At 39.8% G+C, this 19,887-nt stretch overlaps 1 protein-coding gene across 1 annotated transcript in view; it reads left to right on the top strand.

Moving 5' to 3' along the window:
• The window catches only part of LOC145393965 (serine/threonine-protein phosphatase 2A 56 kDa regulatory subunit gamma isoform-like), a 294,483-nt gene that overhangs the window by 75,235 nt on the left and 199,361 nt on the right, over positions 1-19,887 (top strand). The window contains exon 3 of the mRNA XM_080267941.1: positions 16,309-16,557. Coding sequence (XP_080124067.1) covers positions 16,309-16,557 — 249 coding nt within the window. The remainder of the gene's footprint in view (positions 1-16,308; positions 16,558-19,887) is intronic.

Below are 19,887 nucleotides of genomic sequence, written 5' to 3'. Positions count from 1 at the left end.
AAGTAACTTATAAAACTATTTTCCATTGTTCACGTATATTTACATTCATTACTTTCACTTGCTGTTTACACATTATTTACACATTACAGGTAACTCGCACGGAACACGATCTCACGGAACGCGCTCGCAATTATACACGGTAAGGGCTGGGATACATATAAGACAATGTAAGATTAAAAAACCTTTATGAAAACTACAAATTAACGCAGGAGAGGCCTTTGAAAGATCAAATTCTCGAACGTCACCACAGCGCGTGGTTTGTTTTGATTATGTGACGATCTAGGCGGGAAATTATTCAGTGAGTGAGACATTCCCGAGTACAGTAGCACAGTATTTGTAAGTTAAATATTTACAGTACTGTACTGTTCTGGTAAGTTTATGTGCAACTTAAAGTACTATTAAATAACGTTAAAGCAAGAAAAAAGTCTTATAACCAGTTTACCTGATAGGCGTCAGAATATTGCCTTTTTTATTTGTTCGTTTTTTCCACAGTACTGTACAGTATTTGTTAGTTAAATATTTACTGTTCTCGTATGTATTGTACTTGTAAGCACTTAAATAAAGTTAAATCATTAAATAAAGCCTTGTAACCAGTTAACCCGAATTATATGAATACCCATGATCGGCGTCGGAATATTGCTTTTTGTTTGTTCGTTAAACTCACTGTACTGCTTTTTTACAGTACTGTATTTGTAAGTTAAATATTTACTGTTCTGGTATGTACTTGTAAGCAATTAAAGCATTAAATAAAGCCTTGTAACCAGTTAACCTGATTTATATGATTACCCATGATCGGCATCGGAATATTGCCTTTTTTGTTTGTTCGTTAAAGACTTATAATAAGAGAAAAAAACATTTTTGTCTTGGTATCTTTACCTATTTGCTCAGGTTTGCTGTAATTGTTTTAATCATTTGATGCAATGCAACTTTCGGGAAGTGAACGAAAATCTGGGACATGAGACTGACCTTGACTTAACCCTCTCATGTATCATCTGTCAGTTCACCACCTGCTATCGTGATGATTGGATGTACGATTTTTTCGCTCGTGGCCATACCTAACCACACATAGTTACACCCATTATCTCGACCCAGACAGAAAATACAACCTTTTTCCTCCCTTGCAATACACAAACAACCACCCTGTTTACGAGACAGCAATATATATTGTGAAAATAACAAGGTAAAATGATAGAGAAAGATGAACATGTTATGACGGAAGAAGTACGTTTTCCCCGTCTGTAAACGTATTTATTTCCGCTTTGTATCTGTATTCGTAATAATTACTGTTAGTTCTGAAACTGCATTACGATTCTATTTTTTAGCCATTCTCGTGGTGTGGGAGCTGGAAGTTGACACAACTTCCTTATTGCCAATCGGACTGACCCTCCACTTTATTCTCCCGTGGCAGAGTCTAGCCTTGGAGGACGTGCAGTTTTCTCATTTAGGACTGAAAATTCAACTCTTTCGCTCCCTTTTCCAAGCATGGGCACAACGATAACGTAAAAAATAACTCGAACCTACCATAAACATATATCAAAAAGGTGAAAATGTATTCATAACATTTTTTTTTTTTCCAGCCATTCCTAACAGATTATGTACTGAAATCATTCGATATCACAGTACTGCATTTCTAAGTTAAATATGTACTGTTCTGGTATGTACTTGTAAGTTAAAGCACTGGTACCAGTTAACCTGATTTATATGATTACCTATGATCGGCGTCGGAATGTTTCCTTGTGTTTACGTACAGTATTTGTGTTGAAGTTTTGCTCTGGAGTACTGTATTTGTGAGTTATAACATTAAATAAACCTTCTAACCACTTAAAGTGCTTTCTAGTGATTACCAGTGACAGATAACAGCAAAACAACACATTTGGGGGGTCTAGGGAGCAAAATACGGAGTAGTTTAAATATACGCGATTTCGCACCTAACACGGCACGGTAGGAATGAAACCCACGTGTTCCGTGCGAGTTACCTGTATTTACAATTCCACTTGCACTGTTTTACTCAATAGAAAGATCGTAGTCACTCTTTTATCAATTGTCAGCCCTTTACCTCTTTCCACACGAGGTTTAGTAGGGGGTAAAGGTCACAGGGCCCTTTGCATGGGTGTGAAAAAGGCCCTGAAGTCAGCAAGAGGAACAGACGTACCTCCTCTTCGGAAGATGAGAGAGAACTGATAAGGGAGGGCCGGCCCGGGTAGAGGCCTACTTAGGGGATATTCAGTACTACCAACATAGCTCTTGAAACAGCTATGTATTTCACTGAAATGATTGGCAGGAAATCTAGACAATACATTATAAATTAGGTAGTTCCAGGTGAATGTAAATATCACTTAGGCTTCTCCCTTCCCTCCTTGTATGTACAGTATATTTATTACGAAAATAGATTATCCGGCATATTTCAAGGGGAAAAAAACAGCGAAAATTAGCAAACGAGTGCACGTGAGGTGTTGTCAGGTGATAATTAGCCAATTCCAGGTGTATGGCACTCTCACTTACCTTATTTCTTTCTTGTATATATTATTTGGTATAAGAATAGGGCATAGAGCTTATTTCAATGGATGAAATCAGTGAAAAATTCCAGGGAAGATTTACTTAGCGTAGCACGGCCGGGCAGGCGAGAGGATAGGGTAATGGAGGGGGGGTAGGGAGGGGAGTCAAGAACGGAGAGAAATGGCTAAATTGTCAACAATGGATGGGAGCACAGATGAGACTAGGAGTGCTGACTAGTGTTGGACATTGGCAGTACTGATAGATGGTACAAGCCCCCACTTGGAAGCCCGGGTGAATTCAAAATAACACAGAAGCACAAAAGCGACGCCCCGCGGTATGATCCCTTGCTCCCAAGCGTCACGAAAGTGATGCCCCGCCGTTAAGGGGTTAATGTATGGGGAAGCATCAGCAAGAGGACACTGCAAAAAACTGCATAAAAAGAGAGGTGATAAAGACATAAGGAAATTTAGCTTCCCAAATAGAGCAATTGATCAGTGGAATGCACTGCCGAATGAAATAGTGTGTGCCAAAACAATTCGCAAATTTAAGGATATGTACGATAAATATGGTTTCAGACACGGGACAGTACAAGCTTGACTCCTTCCTGTAAAGATGCAGTTAGGTAAGAACTCACACAATTGAGGAGAAAACTAGAAGAGAGCACTAATAAAATGGAGAAGGTAAGTAGTGTATTAGAAGAGCATAAGGCAAAGTGGGCACACGTAGAAGAAGAACAGAAAGAAGTGGTCAGCTTAAGAGAAATCATCCAGGAAGAAAGGGAAATGAACAAGAAAAAGATGGAAGAAAATGTAGTGAAAATACTGAAGAAAAAAGAGAAAATAGTGAGAGAAACTGTAGAAAGGAACAGATGTGTGGTAATATTTGGAAATGGAGGAGGAAGAAAAGGTTAGATCCGTGAGACTCGAGAGAGAGACGAACCTGATGAGAGGAATATTAGGCAAGATTGATCCCGAAGGAGACAAGTGGGTAAAAGAACTTGAGGAAGTAAGGAGGATAAGGCCTTATAAGAAAGGGGAACCAAGACCAATGAGAGTCAAGTTCTCATCAGAAAGTATAGTAAATGATAAAGTGACCTGGAAACTAAGCAAAGAGGCAGGGATGGAAAATATTATAATAAGAAAAGATTTAAATGAAGAAGAAAGGGAAGTTTTAAAATCATAGAAGGAACAAGTAAAGGAAAAAAATGATAAGAGGACAGAGTAAGAATGTAATACTTTTTTTTGGAGAGTGATGGATATGAAAGTAAGGAAGTGGTATGTGAGGAAATAGAAGTGAAGGAAGCTAAGAGGGATGGTTGTGAAAGATCAGAAATTGAGGAAGTGGTACCAATGGAGAGAAGAGGGTATAAAAAACATCAAAAATAATTTGAAGGTGGTATATACTAATGTTGATGGTTTAATCTCGGCAAGGCTTGAAATCAACGATTTCTTGAGGGAACATGAACCTGATGTCATGTGCTTTGTAGAGACCAAATTAAGAGATGTTGATGTTCATTTGGGAGATGGTAAATACAAACTGTGGAGAAGAGACAGAAAAGAAAAAACAGGAGGAGGAGTGATGATAGCAGTGGAGAACAACATAAATGTAGATAACGTGGAAATGGGACAAGGCAGGGCTGAAGTGATATATATGAAATTAGAAACTGGAGAGAATGTTAAGAGAGATATGGCGGTAGTGTATTTTTCCCCTAAGACGAGAGCATGGAATGATGATGAATATCAGATGTTGTCAGATATGGCTATACCTCATACCAATTAATCTGGCCAGGCATGTATGGCAACACTGTTCCTGCCGAGATTCTGATTGGCTGGAGGTGTTTGTTCGATTTCATTGTTGCTTAAACCGATACTGTCTGTATTATCAGATGTGGAACTGAGTTTGTTGACAGTACAATCATCAAAAGCAATAAGAAATCCGTTATATACTTATCGACAATGAAATTTTCGTAGGAAGATAGAGATATTGAGTCAACAAAGTATTATAACAGTCCAAGTCAAGGTCAGCATTCGAACAATTCCTTTAAATCTCAGACAGTCCATAATATAATAGAAAATTCAGGAAACCTGCATAATCTAAGCGTTGGTATTACACATTTAAACTTTCAGATCAGTCCGTATTGTGATAATAGAGGATATGTAATGAAATAGTTTTCCTTAGCCTACTTTGATTTTTCACGATTTTTTCAAACCTCCCTCCCCTCAGAACTGGTCTTTTCGTTAGAATTTTTAATTATTCAGAGTTGTGGCACGATTTAAGGGTGCGGCCTGATCCTAAAATTTAAATGTGTGTTATACCAACGCTTAGATTAAGCAGGTTTCCTTAATTTTCTTTTATATTACGGAGTGTCGGAGATTTAAAGGAATTGTTCAGCATGTGATATGGTGTGTGGAAGGAAGAGAAGACGGAGGGGGGTGCAAGGAACAGCGTGGTGGACTGAAGAGGTGAAACGGGCTGTGGCACAAAAGAAGAAAGCATACAATGAATGGATGAGAAATATGGGCGTGGAAGAAGTTGAGAGGCGGAAGAGAGAGTTATATGTAGAAAGAAAGAAAGAGAGGTGAAAAGATTAGTAAAAGAGAGTAAGAAGAGAGTGGATGAGGAATTTGGAAGGAATTTGAGTGTAAAGTGGAGGGACTGTAAGAAAATGTTCTGGAAAGAGGTGAAAAGAGTAAGACAGGGTGGAAGTGGAGTTAGCAGGGGAGTGAAAGATAAAAATGGTAGATTACTAGTGGAGAAGGGAGAAAAAGTGAGCAGATGGAAAGAACACTTTAAGGAATTGTTGAACGTGGAGGATGGAAGTAATGCGAGTATAAGTGGCTGGGGAATGGCTGGAAGAAGGAGGGAGGTGAGAAGACAGGAAGAAATCAGTAGGATAGAAGTTGTGGAAGCAATGAAGAAAGTTAAATCAGGGAAAGCCCCAGGAATTGATGGAGTGTGTGGTGAAATGCTGAAGCATGGGGGAGAGATAGTAGTAGAATGGATGTGAAAGATGTGCAGATTGGCCTGGGAGGAAGGTAGAGTCCCGGAGGATTGGAAGTCAGGAATAATTATTCCCTTGTACAAAGGAAATGGGGAAAAAGAAGTGTGTGGTAATCATAGGGGCATTTGTCTTCTTGGTATAATAGGAAAAGTATATGGTAGGATACTTATTGACAGAGTTAGAGAAAGAACAGAGAAATTAGTTGGAGAAGAACAGGGAGGCTTTAGGAAGGGAAGAGGTTGTGTAGATCAGATATTCATTCTCAGATCTTTAGTGGAAAAGTTTCTAGAGAAGGGAAAGTAGTTGTATGCGGCTTTCATGGATTTGGAGAAAGCATATGACGGGGTGGATAGACTAGGATTGTGGAAAGTGTGAAGAATATATGGAATTGATGGGAAGTTGTTGAATGCTGTGAAGAGTATGTACGATGGTGCGAAGGCTTCAGTGTGTGTGGATGGTGAACTAAGTGAATTTTTCTCTTTGAAAGTTGGGTTGAAACAGGGATGTGTCATGTCTCCATGGTTGTTCAATCTGTACATGGATGGGGTAATAAAAGAGGTACAAGGTAGGGTAGTGGATGTTGGTGTGGCCCTGGTGAGAGAGGATAGTGTTTGGAAACTCCCTGTACTGTTGTTTGCAGATGATACCGTGTTGTTGAGTGAAGACGAAGGGGAGCTGCAAGGCTTGGTTGATGAGTTTGAGAGAGTGTGTAAGAAACGGAATCTAAAGGTGAATGTAGGGAAGAGTAAAGTGATGGTCTTTGAAAGAGGTGAAGTCAGTGAATGTACAGCGAGGTTGGATGGTGAGGAATTGGAAAATGTGAGTATGTTTAAGTACTTGGGTAGTGTGATGAGTAAGGATGGAGGTTTGGAGGGTGAAGTGCTTGAAAGGGTACAGCAGAGAAGAAAGGTTGCTGGTTCTTTGAAAGCAGTGTTAAGAAACAGGGAAGTGAGCATGGAAGTGAAAAAGTTACTACATGACAGTATTGTGATACCAACTCTAACTTACGGAGAGACAGGCTGACGAATGAGGATATAAAGGAGCGTTGTGGTGTTGATGTGGATATGATAGGAAGCGTTATGAGGAACACACTGAGGTGGTTTGGCCATGTGGAGAGGATGGAGGGTCAAAGACTGACAAAGAGAGTGTATGTGAGTGAGGTGGAGGGGGAAAGAGGGAGGGGGAGGCCGAGGATGAGATGGAGAGATGGGGTGGAGAGGTATATGAGAGAGGGGGGTGTGAGTTGGGAGGAGGGGAGTGAAATGGCGGGGGACAGGGCGACTTGGAGGCGATTTGTTTGTGGCCACCCCAAACGGGATTGAGGCGTCTGGCAATAGATAGATAGATAGATAGTTCAGATGCTGACCTTCACTTGGACTGTTATAATACTTTGTTGACTCAATATCTCTATCTTCCTACGAAAATTTCATAATGGATTTCTTATTGCTTTTGACATTTGTACTGTCAACAAACTCAGTATCACATCTGATAATAAAGAGAGTACCGTATTTCGCGGCATGTAAGACGCACTTTTTTGTCTCAAAGTTACCTTAAAATATCCCCATACGTCCTGCCCGTTAGACTAAGGCAGGTCAGTTTGGCTCCACTGAGAAGAAACTCTTATAAAGATGATCATGTCACTGCTTAGCAACCACAGGTGTTTTCTACAGTATGCAGACTTGATTTTATTTTAAAAAATAATATACACTAGTGTGTATATGCAGCAGATTTATGAAACGGGCGAGATCAGAAACACATAAAACTTTTGCGGGTTTGTTTACAGCTCAACTGGCTAACATCGTGAAGATATTTAGCGGTTTAGCAATTTAACAGTTTAGCAACTGCACTATTCCAGCAAGCTAACGTACATGATCACTGGTGAACTGTCTGCTAACCTTCTGAAAGGCAATCATGACCACTTTGCTTGCCATCCATTCACTAACTAGCAAAGCAGTCATACTGGAGAGATGCTGGCTAGTGAAACTGCCAAGTCATCAAAACAGACTTTCGTCACGTATGGAAATTCAGTAACCCTAATTAGGTCAGTTACTTTTGTGACATTTTGTGAGTGTATATATGCAGCAGATATTAAAACATGCAAGTTCAAGAACACAAAGCATTCAAGGTTTGTTTTCAGCTCAACTGGCCAATACCGTCAAGGGGTTTAGCGGTTTAGCAACTTAGCAGTTTAGTGTCTAGCGTATACCCTACTCTAGCAAGCTAACATGCTCACTGGTGAACTGTCTGCTAACCTTCTGAAAGGCAATCATGACCACTTTGCTTGCCATCCACTTACTAACTAGCAAAGCAGTCATACTGGAGAGATGCTGGCAAGCGAACCTGACAAGTCATCAGAATTGATTTTTGTCGCATTTGGAAATTCAATCACCCTCATATGGTTGGCTTCTCTTAGTGACATTTTGTTTCATGCCTGACAAGAGTATCATAGAAGTGAACAGTCTTATTATACCAATAGCGAAAAACAGTTGTAACGTTAAACAGTACTGCCTGAAGTTACAGCTTCACTTTTTCAGCCAAGTGAAGTACTTTAGCAATGTCTATGGAACTCAGGGCACACCCAATTACAGTATTTTGTTATGAAAATAGGATAAAATTCACTGAGTAGCATAATTGATGCAATATCTGAAATAGCAGTGCCTGACGGGCATTCATATCAGCGTCCGCCATTTCTGCTGTATTCTTAGCAGACGAAGCGATCAGAATGATTGACAACGTTCACTCTCTGCATCTCTGCTGCCTAAGCAAAGCTCTCATGATCGGCAATGGGGATCATTTTGGCCGTAATGTCCAAATTTGTTAGGTTAGGTTACGTTGTAAAATCGTTTGCCAATTTGGACGTTACGGCCGAAACGATCAGAATCCTAAGGTATAGGTGAGAGTTTGGTGTGGGTGTAGTTAAGGAAGTAGAAGTGGGAAGAGTCAGGCTAGGGAACTGATAATCCGCTTATTATAATCCCTTCAGCCCAGCAATGTATTTTATAGGGTAGTTTATTCATGCTCGCCATATGATTTTATTCAGTTCAGGAAACGTACTGAGGAGGTTAATGTGGGCTGTATCAAATGCCCGAGGTCTGAATATCGCCTGTGCTCAGTTAAAACGATTGCCAAGTTAAAGTCGTATGAAGTGTGGTATAAGCAATTCAATGGATGGTACTGAGGACCATTTACTGTATGAGAGTGACAGTGAAACAGTGATGATGACCGTGGTGATGACTTCCAGTGATGCTTCAGGACTTGGGGGAAGTAGTGATGAATTCTCAGGATTTGAAGACGAGTGAAATTTTCACCATGTCAGTAATATGAAGTGAATATAGGTTTTAGGTGATCATGACAGATGCAACCATGGAAAATTTAGGATCAATGGTGCTGTACACCTTTAGTCTTGCACTGACGATGTTTGGATGAATAAATTGTTTGAGATGTTTCATGTCCTTAAGTGATGATATTTATATTGAACAACCAAATACATTTTGATGTTTTTGGCATATAATAAAGCCACTGGGTACTCCAAAACGGACTGATGTAAATGTTTCAGAGGCGAGCGAATGTTGCATGTGGTGTGTACATGTGTGCGTGTGTGTGTGTGTGTACCATAGCGACTGGGAGGCAGCAGTGTTAAGACCAAAAATGGATGTTTTCACAGTACTCGAATGTTTTGAGATGGATGTCTGTTTTTAGCAAATTCTGGTAAGAGAAATATGCATTTTTAATTGTTAATGCTGCAAGGAAAACAGCTGACAGTAAGGGAGTGATACTGGGAGAAGAGGGTTGAGACAGTTGTCTAGCGCTTGGGATGCAGCAGTGTTGCTAAGAGATAGTTTCACCATTCTCGACATGTTTTGAGATGAATGTCTGTTTTTAGTAAATTGTGATCAGTGAAGAACGTATTTTTAACTGTTGATGCTGCAAGGGAAACATCGCTGACAGTGAGGAAGTGATACTGAGAGGAAGGGGTAGAGACTGCTGTCTAGCGACTGGGAGGCAGCAGTGTTAGTAATGTGTAACAATGGATGTTTTCACCATAGTCAGTATGTTTTGAAATGAATGTTTATAGTAAATTATGATCAGTGAAGCATGCATTTTTAATTGTTGATCCTGCAAGGCAAACATAGCTGACAGTGAAGGAGTGATACTGAGAGAAGAGAGTAAAAACAGCTGTCTATCCTGTTCCCAAGCAGCCTTGCTATATTGAACTTTGGTTGTAAAACATTGTAATTTGTGTATTTGCAAGTGCTACCTTTTTATATTATTTGTGAAGATAATTACAGGTTAGTTAGAGTGCATGATTAATGATGGTAGTCGTCTGATATTGTGCTTGAGTCAAGGCAATGTGAGGAAATTCCGTAACGTGTGGAATATGACGGGGTTCTTTTAGGATAAATGGACTGATGTGAACATTCATTGTATTTTATGTTTTCGTCAGTGAATGTAAGAATAGAGTTTATTGACTTCATTTGTGGTTTTAAATTCATAAAATATTAAAAACAGTGTTTATATCAGTTTACTGATACATATTTATCAACAAAGTTGAGATGGCCTCGTGGTTTGAAGTCACGTTTTGTTAAGACAGGGTTTTGTTTTCTCTTTTCCTGTATCATTCTTTGTACATAAAAGAAGAAACTAAAGGATGATGAGCAGTACTGAATAGATTCCGAAAGGTGAGTGTGGATCTAAGTGATAGTGGCTCATTTCAGTCACGTTTTGTCAAGAAGGGGCATGGTTTTCTTTTCCTGTACCATTCTTTGTATATAAAAAAAAGAAACCAAAGGCTGATGATCAGTAATGAATAGATTCTGAAAGGTGAGTATGTATCTGTGTGGTAATGGCTCTTATCAAGAAACCTTACTGCAGTCTTGGTTGGGGCAAACTTTTTTTTCACAGAACTGCCCTGCCAGAATTAGGGTGCGTCTTTCACAATGCTGCGTCTTACATGCCGCGAAATACGGTACAGCGTATCAGTTTTAGCAACAACGAAATCGAACAAACACCTCCAGCCAATCAGAATCTGGGCAGGAACAGTGTTGCCATACATGTCTGGCCACATTAATTGGTAGGAGGTATAGTTATTTACAAAAAATAATTGAGAAAAGCAACAATATTATTTTGGTTGGTGACTTTAATTGTAGAGAGGTGAACTGGGAGGAATGGGACTCAGGAGGCAGCGAGGATTCGTGGGGCACTATATTATTAAATATAATAATGAATAATGTGATGACGCAATGGGTCAAAGAAGAGACACTGTTCCGAGATGGGGACACACCAGCAAGGTTAGATTTGCTGTTTACCAAAGAACCCGATGTAATAGAATCAATGAAATATTTCTGTCCTATAGGAAAAAGTGATCATGTGGTCACTGAGTTCCAGATGATAATAGGGAACGTTGAGCCAAGAGATGAGCTTCATAGGCAGGGAAGATACAACTTTGGGAAAGCATATTTTACAGGATTGAGAAAATTTTTTGAAAATGCGGATTGGAGAAAATTCAGAGAAACAAGAGAGATACAGAGGAAGTGGGATATCTTTCTAGACCTCTATAATTTGGGAGTGGAAAAATTTGTACCGAGAGTAAGGGGGAAAAAAAAACAGGAAAAAGGAGTGGTTTAATAGAAGGTGTATGATAGCAAAAAAAAGAGAGAGATAAGTCATGGAACAACTGGAGAAAGAGAGGTAACAACAGAACAAAGGAAGAATATAAAAGAACAAGTAATGAATACACAAGAATACGTAGAGAAGAAGAAAGGAATTTTGAAAAAGGTATAATAGACAAATGCAGGGATGAACCCAAACTGTTTTATAGATTTGTTAATGGCAAACTGAAACAAAAGGAAGGAATCACCAAACGGAAAGTAAAAGGAGAGGTCTATAAAGATGCAGCAGTGCAAGCTGAAATAATGAACAAATTATTACAATCGGTTTTCACTAATGAAAAAGAGTTTGTGGAAAGGGAGGGAGTGATTAGAAATGTACCGATGATAAAAGATATAAAAGTGGAGGTACAGGAAGTGTGTAAATTACTGGAAACTCAAGATGTAAGGAAAGCCCCAGGACCTGATGGAATTTCTAATTGGGTACTGAAAGAATGCAGAGAATAACTGGCAGATAAAATTCACAGTTTAATCGTGTGTTCTCTGGAAGAGGGGAAAGTGTCACAAGAATGGAAGAGGGCAAATGTGGTACCAATTTATAAGGGAGGAAACAGGGAAAAACCCCTGAATTATAGACCAGTGTCTCTAACCAGCATGGTTGCAAAATTCTGTGAGAGAATCCTGAAAGACAGGTAGATAATATACAGTATCTGGAAGAGATGAATATTTTGGCTGAATGTCAGTTTGGATTCAGAAGTGGAAGGTCATGTGTTTCCAACTTGCTGAGCTTTTACTCAAGAGCGATTGACATGCTACAGGAGAGAGATGGATTGTGTGTATTTATATTTGAAGAAGGCCTTCGACAAGGTACCTCATAAGAGACTTATGTGGAACCTAGAGCATATAGGAGGACTGAGGGGGAACCTCCTGGAATGGATGAGAGACTTTTTGAGAGACAGACAAATGAGGACAGTAATAAAGGATAGGATGTCTGGATGGAGGGAAGTAACAAGTAGAGTCCCTCAAGGCTCGGTGTTGGCACCAGTAATGTTCCTGATTTACGTAAATGATATGGTAGATGGAGTGAACAGTTATGCAAGTCTGTTTGCTGATGATGGAAAGATCTTAAGGAAGGTAGAGGTTGAGGAGGATTGTAAAATGCTGCTGGATGATCTGGATAGGATACTCGATTGGAGCTGGATGTGGCAAATGAAATTTAATGCAAAAAATGTAAAATATTGGAAATGGGTAAAAGTACCAAGAAGCCATCATTGAATTATTTGGTGGGTAATAAACCAATCACAAAAGCGAGAGAAGAAAAAGATTTGGGAGTGCTGGTCCAGGACAGTTTGTCACCTGAAAAACACATTAACAAGGCAGTTAGAGAGACGTATAAACTCCCGACTAATATAAGAGTAGCTTTTCATTACTGCATATGGATGAGGAAATGATGAAAAAATTGACAGTGGCCATGATTCGCCCGAGGTTAGAATATGCAACAGTAGTGTGGTCCCCACACAAAAAGAAAGATATTAACAAGATTGAGAGAATACAAAGAACAGCAACCAAAATGGTCCCCAGTCTGGCAGATCTGTCGTACAGAGAGGGGCTGGATAAGCTGGATTTGCCCTCCTTAGAAGAAAGGAGAAAGAGAGGCGACATGATTGCAGTGTTCAGGACCATGGTGGGAGTAGATAAAATTGACAAAGAAGATCTGTTTTTATGGAATGAGAGAGTAACAAGAGGACACGGAATGAAAGTGAAGAAACCAAGCTGCTTGAAGAATATCAAGAAATATGGTTTTCCTTATAGATGTATAGACCTGTGGAATAGCGTGGACAAAGAGATTGTCCAGTCTAAAAACTTAAACGAGTTTAAAGCTAAAGTTGATTTATTGAGAAACAGAGATGGGACCCCACGAGCTTAGCTCATTTCCTGTATATCATAATTAGGTAAATATACACACACACACACACACACACACACACACACTCTCATGTGTATCCCACAGAATGCCGCATCAGTCGCTTCAGTCTCTGGGTGACCAGAATCGTGAGAGATGCCATAAATCGAGCATTTATTGAGAAAAAGAGCCATTTGGACCTAACTGTCTGTTACGACTGTGCAGCCGAACGACACTCCATATTTAACAATCTTTCTTTGGTAAAAGCCACGATGCCAGGGAAATTACCAAACAGCATGGTGTTTGGCTTTAACAAACTACCAAATCATCTTTAACATCATGGGTCTGGTACCAATTAGTTTGTAATATCGAGGGTGCACTGTACAGTATAGGAAAATTTGGAGTTGGAGTGGGGAATAACAGAAGTGAAATATTGAAAAACTTGGCTGAAATGTAAAACATGAGAATATTGAACACATTTTTCCACAATGGAATGGGGGGGGAAAATGGACCTGGAGAAGTCCAAATGAAGAAACAAAGAATGTAATCAAGATTATACTGTAACTGGTAAGAATGACAAGATCATTAATGTCAGTTATCAACAAATGAAATACAGTGTAGGATATGATCAATAATTGATGTGTTGTGCAGACAGATTCAGTTTCAGAAGTGAAAGAGAGAAGCTGTTTGAAATTAATAAGGTATACCTAATAAAAGTAAGCAAAAATGAAGGTGCCTTGCTATTAGAAATAAAGAAAAATTTCAGACTTTAAGTTAAATTGAGTGTGACATCGATGAGTTGAACAGTAGACTAACAAAAATGTTTAGGGAATGAGCAGAGGTAGTAGGGAATGTTAATACAGCCAAAGCCAACAAGTAATAAAAAACAACCCTTGAACTCATGAAAAGAAGAAGGAGATGAAATATAAAAAACAGAATTAAAAAAGCTTATCAGTAAGAGACATAGAGAAGAAAAATGAATGAGAAATATGAATCAGATCAAAGAAGCCACCAATAAATGACAAAGTCTGAAACAGCTCAGACAAGGAACTTTTTACAAAGCTAAGTTGTAACTGTATAACCAACCCATTTGTGTTCCCCATGTGTCAGCATGTAAGAGACATAGAGAAGAAAAATGAATGAGAAACATGAATCAGATCAAAGACACTGCCAATAAAGGACAAAGTCTGAAACAGCTCTGACAAGGAAACTATTTACAACACTAGGTTGTAACTGTATAACCAACCCATTTGTGTTCCCCACGTGTCAGCAAGTGGGTTGTCAGAGGGTTAATGCCCCTCACTGTAAAACAACTAAAAGGCAAATGGCCGCCCCTTACAGGATTATGGTGTCTGGCTATAGATAGATAGATAGAAATTCCTGAATAAGTTGAGTGGAGTACAATTGCTCAGGACAGATGCTAAAACTAATAAAATACCATGAAAACAAAATAAAAAGTTGCATTACATTTGGATGGAAAGCTTTTGGCAAACTTAGAAACATTATGAAAATTGCTAGTCAGTATGTATGAAACAAAAAGTATACTGTATAACAAATTTATAATTCAGCTATGACCTATGGTTGTGAGACCTGGAAACTGAAAAAATTAGTGGAAAACAAACTAATTTGTTCTCACAGAGCAATGGAGAGGGCAGTGTTGAGAATGTCTCTGAGAGGCAGGAAGATATCCACATGGGTTAGAGAGCAGACTAAAGGCCAAGACACTATAGAAGTTATAAAAATAGCAGAAATGGAGATAGGCCCGTCATGTAGCAAGAATTAGAGATAATCAGTGGAGCTAGGGGCTTACTGACTGTACTCCAACAGATTGCAAGCATAGCAGAAGTAGTCCAGACAGGAGGTGGAGAGTTGAAATAGAGAAGTTTGTAGTGGTAGGTGGGGGTGCTCGCCATCCATTCACTCGATGTAGTGCTGCTCTCGGGTGTCTGCCCTTTTCTCTCCTCCATCCTTCTTTCCTTCCATCCTCTTCTGTCTTTCCTTCATTCTTTCCTCATCCTTCTGCCTACGGGTGACTTTACACTCCCTCTTCTGTCTTTCGTTCCTTCATTCTTTGCTTATCCTTCTGCCTGTGGGTGGCTCTGCACTGAGTGACAAGCCAAATGGTTTCCTGTACACCAGGAAACCATTTACTATGCTGGGTGATAACCATATAACCAAATTTTGGCGCTTGGTGGTTTAGTGGGTAATTACGGCACTCCAATCGGATTGAGCTGGTGAAAGTTTATATCCAAAAGGTGGTTTAAGTTTATTGCTCATGTAATGCCACTCAGGGATGAGTGAGGCTAGTCACTTTCATCCTAAATGTCAGGACCAACTTGCATAGCCCTGGGCTTCTACGCTTCTCATGGAGCAACATAGGATTGAATTATGATGGATGGATGGATGCTGGCAAAACTTGGTGGAGATTAGCTCAGTCAGAGAATTCATGGAGAAGATTGGGGGAGGCCATTGTACAGTAGTGGACTTGCAGTTTCTGTTGATGATGATGATGATTTGTTAAACTATCATCTATGCTACTAGCCTTTCACCCAAACTTGTTAGGTATATCGAAGGTTTAGTGGATTGTGAGAGTACCTGAGTGAGTTTAGCTTCATTTAGCCAATGCTGTACTGTTTGCCCTTCTGCCAAACTGTTTTGATATGTTAAGGGTTTACTCTGTAGATCACATAACTGATTTTAGCTTCTGCTAGGTTATGATAGGATAGTGCCAAATGCTTTTTATCTGGAAACTACATCCATCTGTCATATAAGAGGTCCAGGGCTAGGCTGCTTAGTCCAGACTTTTAGGGTGAGAGTGATTAGGTGCTTAACCCTTGCTCAGCATTACTTGACTAACCCCAACTACCCCTTGGAAGTTAATCTCAGGCCCCATCTCTTTTGAATGCCTTTAACTCACAAGACATCAAAAAACTTTTATGAGGGCAATGAGGCTATTGCACTACATCAGTATACAGCATGGTGGTCCATGCTTGATCTTGTTTGCCTGGATATTCAATAAAAGGTGCAGATTAGCTATAGATCAGTCTGGTGATACCAGGGGATGCCTGTACTTTAATTATTCTTTAAATTCACATGTTTGATTATATGAATTTATAAAGATACCATTTGTTTCATGCTCTAAAGTAAGTAGTCTTAAACTGAAACCTGTTATGTCTTAGTAAATCCAATTTTATAAATACTGAATTTGAGTAACTTTCATGTTATAACTAGGAATTTCAAAATTAAGATTTAAGAAAGTGCAGCATGTTGGAGTTATCAGTAAAATTCTGTTATCATTTCAGATGCACAGCCTAATGAACGTGAGGATTTATTTATCCAGAAGATCCGGCAATGTGGAGTCATATTTGATTTTATAACGGACCCTCTGAGTGATTTAAAATGGAAAGAGGTGAAGAGAGCAGCTCTGAACGAAATGGTGGAGTATGTGACCACCCAACGACAAGTTATCACTGAACCTGTCTATCCAGAGGTAGTTCAGATGTTTGCTGTTAATTTGTTCAGGACACTGCCACCATCAAGCAATCCCTCAGGTATGCTTTATCTTTCATATATATGCTCAGAGCTCCACAGATTACTACATAAGAAAGTTATTTATAGTATGCTGACCTGTTTACTTCAAGTTGCATCATGCATCAACCTGTTGTTCACCATGAAATACTGTACAATAAGTAGAACCAGCCAGCTTGACAGCACAAGCATCATTTAGTCAGTCCCATTAACTAGGTTGCACAGGTTTGATTGATTTGGTCATGATGCGTTAACCCATTCACTTCAGTGACATTTTGTATGTTATACTTGTTACTCCAGATTACAGTATCTTACTGAGATATTTTTAAAATATAAATGGGGAATTAAATATAGCTTTAATTGACTTTTCAGCATGAGAGGCCTTTAAGAAGTAGAATAAAATCATCTGGGTATAAGAATAAAGTAAAAAATGCATCAGATTGAAGAGGTCAAGCTGTGTCTGGCTTTGCTGTGGGTAGAATGGGTGTGATACACATGCTTAACATCTTGGTGATAATCAGTAAAATAAGAAGGGGAGAGACATGCTGTTGGCCTCACCTGCTGCATAGTCCCAGGCACAGGCAATGGATCTGTGACCCCTCATCCACCAACCTTGACCAGTGGCTGTGGTAGTGGCCTCAGGGCACCCTGCCCGGAGAGCTACAGGGACATCCTCTAAATGTGCCATGGCACTGTAAAAAAAACTGCAAACAGTTATGGGAAGGGAACACAGGTCACTGGTATGTTTACACAACCCTACTCTACCATCTCAGGCAGTCAGGTGGTCACTTCATCTCAGATGTTTCTGCCCATATGTTTACATGTAAATGTAACATGCGCCGTAATTTTATTAATTGTTCCACCAACTGTAGCAGATAACAGCGTGGGTTTACCAAAAGAAAACTAATAATAATTATTTTTAAAAAAAAATAAAAAACCCAGGTGTGCCAGATGAGTCTTTTCACATCTGTAAGAAAAAAAAAAATGATTTTAGAACTTTGAAAAAATGGTCCCAAGGCCTACCACGGAAGCATGCAAATGTCTGAACCCACGGCCATTGAGGGGGGTAAACATGCACATTACTTGAAGCATTTGAAGCATCTTTCCAAACCAGTTCTTCGTGGTAGTTTGTTTTATTTTTGTGATTATTTCTGGGTTGGTAAATAAATGTTTCTTCTTAAATCTCTTTCCCCGTTGTTTTTTGCGGTTCTGCTGTGACAGCTCTTGATTCGTCAGCATAGTGGCGGAAGGGATTGTCCTGACCTAAGTGTTTAGCTAAACCAATTAGCCTGATTATTCAGGCTATACGGTGTGAAGGGGTGCCCGAATAGTTGGAAATCACAATTAATCCAGCAGAAACAACTGTTAGATTGATTGATTTACCAGTAAATGTACACTTTAAGCAGCAGAAAGACCTTATCAATTCATATTCCTCCAGCTTGTTCCTGTATTTATCTGACTACTGTATTTTTCATATAGTAAATTACCTTTTCCTGCTGAAAAATGTCCTCCCTGTTATTATCAGGGTAGGTGGGGGCGCCCATCTTCCACCCACTTAGTGTAGTGGTACTCTGTTTTTAGGGTAGTTCTACATTGAGTGGTAAGCCAAATGATTTCCTGTAAACCAGGAAAGTATTTACAGTGCTGTGTGTTAACCTTGTAACCAACCAACATGTGTTCCCTATGTGACAGCAAGTGGGTTGGCAAAGGGTTAGTGCCCCTCCCCGGAAAACATCTAACTAAAAATATGAACAAGAAGCCTCGGACCAGGACTGACCAAAAGGTGACGACTAAGGACCGAACAAAGGACATGGTACAAATAGCTACTTGGAATGTAAGGGGTGCAAATGACAAGGTGAAAGAAAGAGAGATTGTCCAGGTGCTTGAGGGTGCGAAAGTGGATGTATGTGGATTAACCGAAACTAAATGGAGGGGTGAGAGTGTGAGAGAATGGGAGTATGGATGGGATATATGCATGAGAGTAGGTGAGAATGAGAGGGCAGAAGAAGGAGTGTGTATTGTTGTGAATAGCAGATGGAAGGAGAGTATAAGAGAGTATGGATCAGTCGACTTGAGGATTGTGTGGGTAAGACTGGAAGTTGGACTACAAATGTGGGTGACTGTGTGCATGTATGCGCCAACGCAAGATCGTGCAAGCAAAGTGAGTGAGGAGTTCTGGACAAATGTGAAAGTGTGCATGGAAAAGTTTGAAAGGAATGGGAGAGTGTTTTTGATTGAAGATATGAATGGAAAAGTAGGGAATGTGAAGGTGGATGGAGTAGTTGGTGAGTAGGGTGTGCCTGCAGAAATGGATGAGAATGGCAGTGCTTTAGTGGACATTTGTGCTGGGAGAGGGTTTGTGATAGCCAGTACCCTCTTCAGGCACAAAATGATCCATAGGTATATGTGGTGAGTAATGAGAAGGGTGGGTGATGAACTGAATGAACAGAAAGCAATGATTGATTATGTGTGTGGATGGAAGGATGAGAAGGTGTGTAGTGGATGCAAGAGCATATGCCGGTTGGGGGAGTGGACTTTCTGACCACCACTTGGTGGTGGTGAGAATCAGAGTCCAAATGAAATGGAGAAATAGAAGGGAAGGACAGGAAGTAGTTTATGCAAAGAGGGTGGAAGGGTTACAAGAGGATGGAAAAAAGGCAGAATATAAGAGGGAAGTGGAGGAGCGATTGAGTAAATATGAATTGGAGCAGATGGGGGACGTGAAAGGTGTGTGCAAGATTTTCACAGAAGAAATCTGTGCAGCATGTGAGGTGGTGTGTGGGGTGAAGAGAAGACGAAAGAGGGTGCAGGGAACAGCATGGTGGAATGAAGAGGTGAGAGATGCTGTGGCACAAAAGAAAAAAACATATACTGTAGTGAGTGGATGAGAAACGGGTGTGGAAGAAGTTGAGAGATGGAAGAGAGAGTTATATGCAGAGAGGAAGGGAGAGGTGAAAAGATTATTAAGAGAGAGTAGGAAGACAGTGGATGAGGAATTTGAAAGGAATTTGAGTGTAAAATGGAGGGAATTTAGAAAATGTTCTGGAAAGAGGTAAAGAGAGTTAGACAGGGTGCCAAAGACGTTAGTTGGGGAGTGAAAGATAAAAATAGTAGATTACTAGTGGAGAAGGGAGAAAAAGCAAGCATATGGAGAGAACACTTTAAGGAATTGTTGAACAGAGAGAGTGAAAGTAATGCGAATATAAGTGGCTGGGGAATGACTGGGAGAAGGAGGGATGTGAGAAGAGAGAAAGAAGTCAGTAGGATGGAAGTAGTGGAAGCAATGAAGAAAGTAAAAATGGGGAAAGCCCCAGGAATTGATAGAGTGTGTCGTGAAATGCTGAAGCATGAGG

Source organism: Coenobita brevimanus, chromosome 26 (genome assembly GCF_032717465.1).
Source record: "Coenobita brevimanus isolate Jiangsu-jjx chromosome 26, ASM3271746v2, whole genome shotgun sequence".
NCBI lineage: Eukaryota > Metazoa > Arthropoda > Malacostraca > Decapoda > Coenobitidae > Coenobita > Coenobita brevimanus.
Note: the sequence above shows the minus strand (reverse complement) of the source record. Positions and strands in the feature narration are given on the sequence as shown.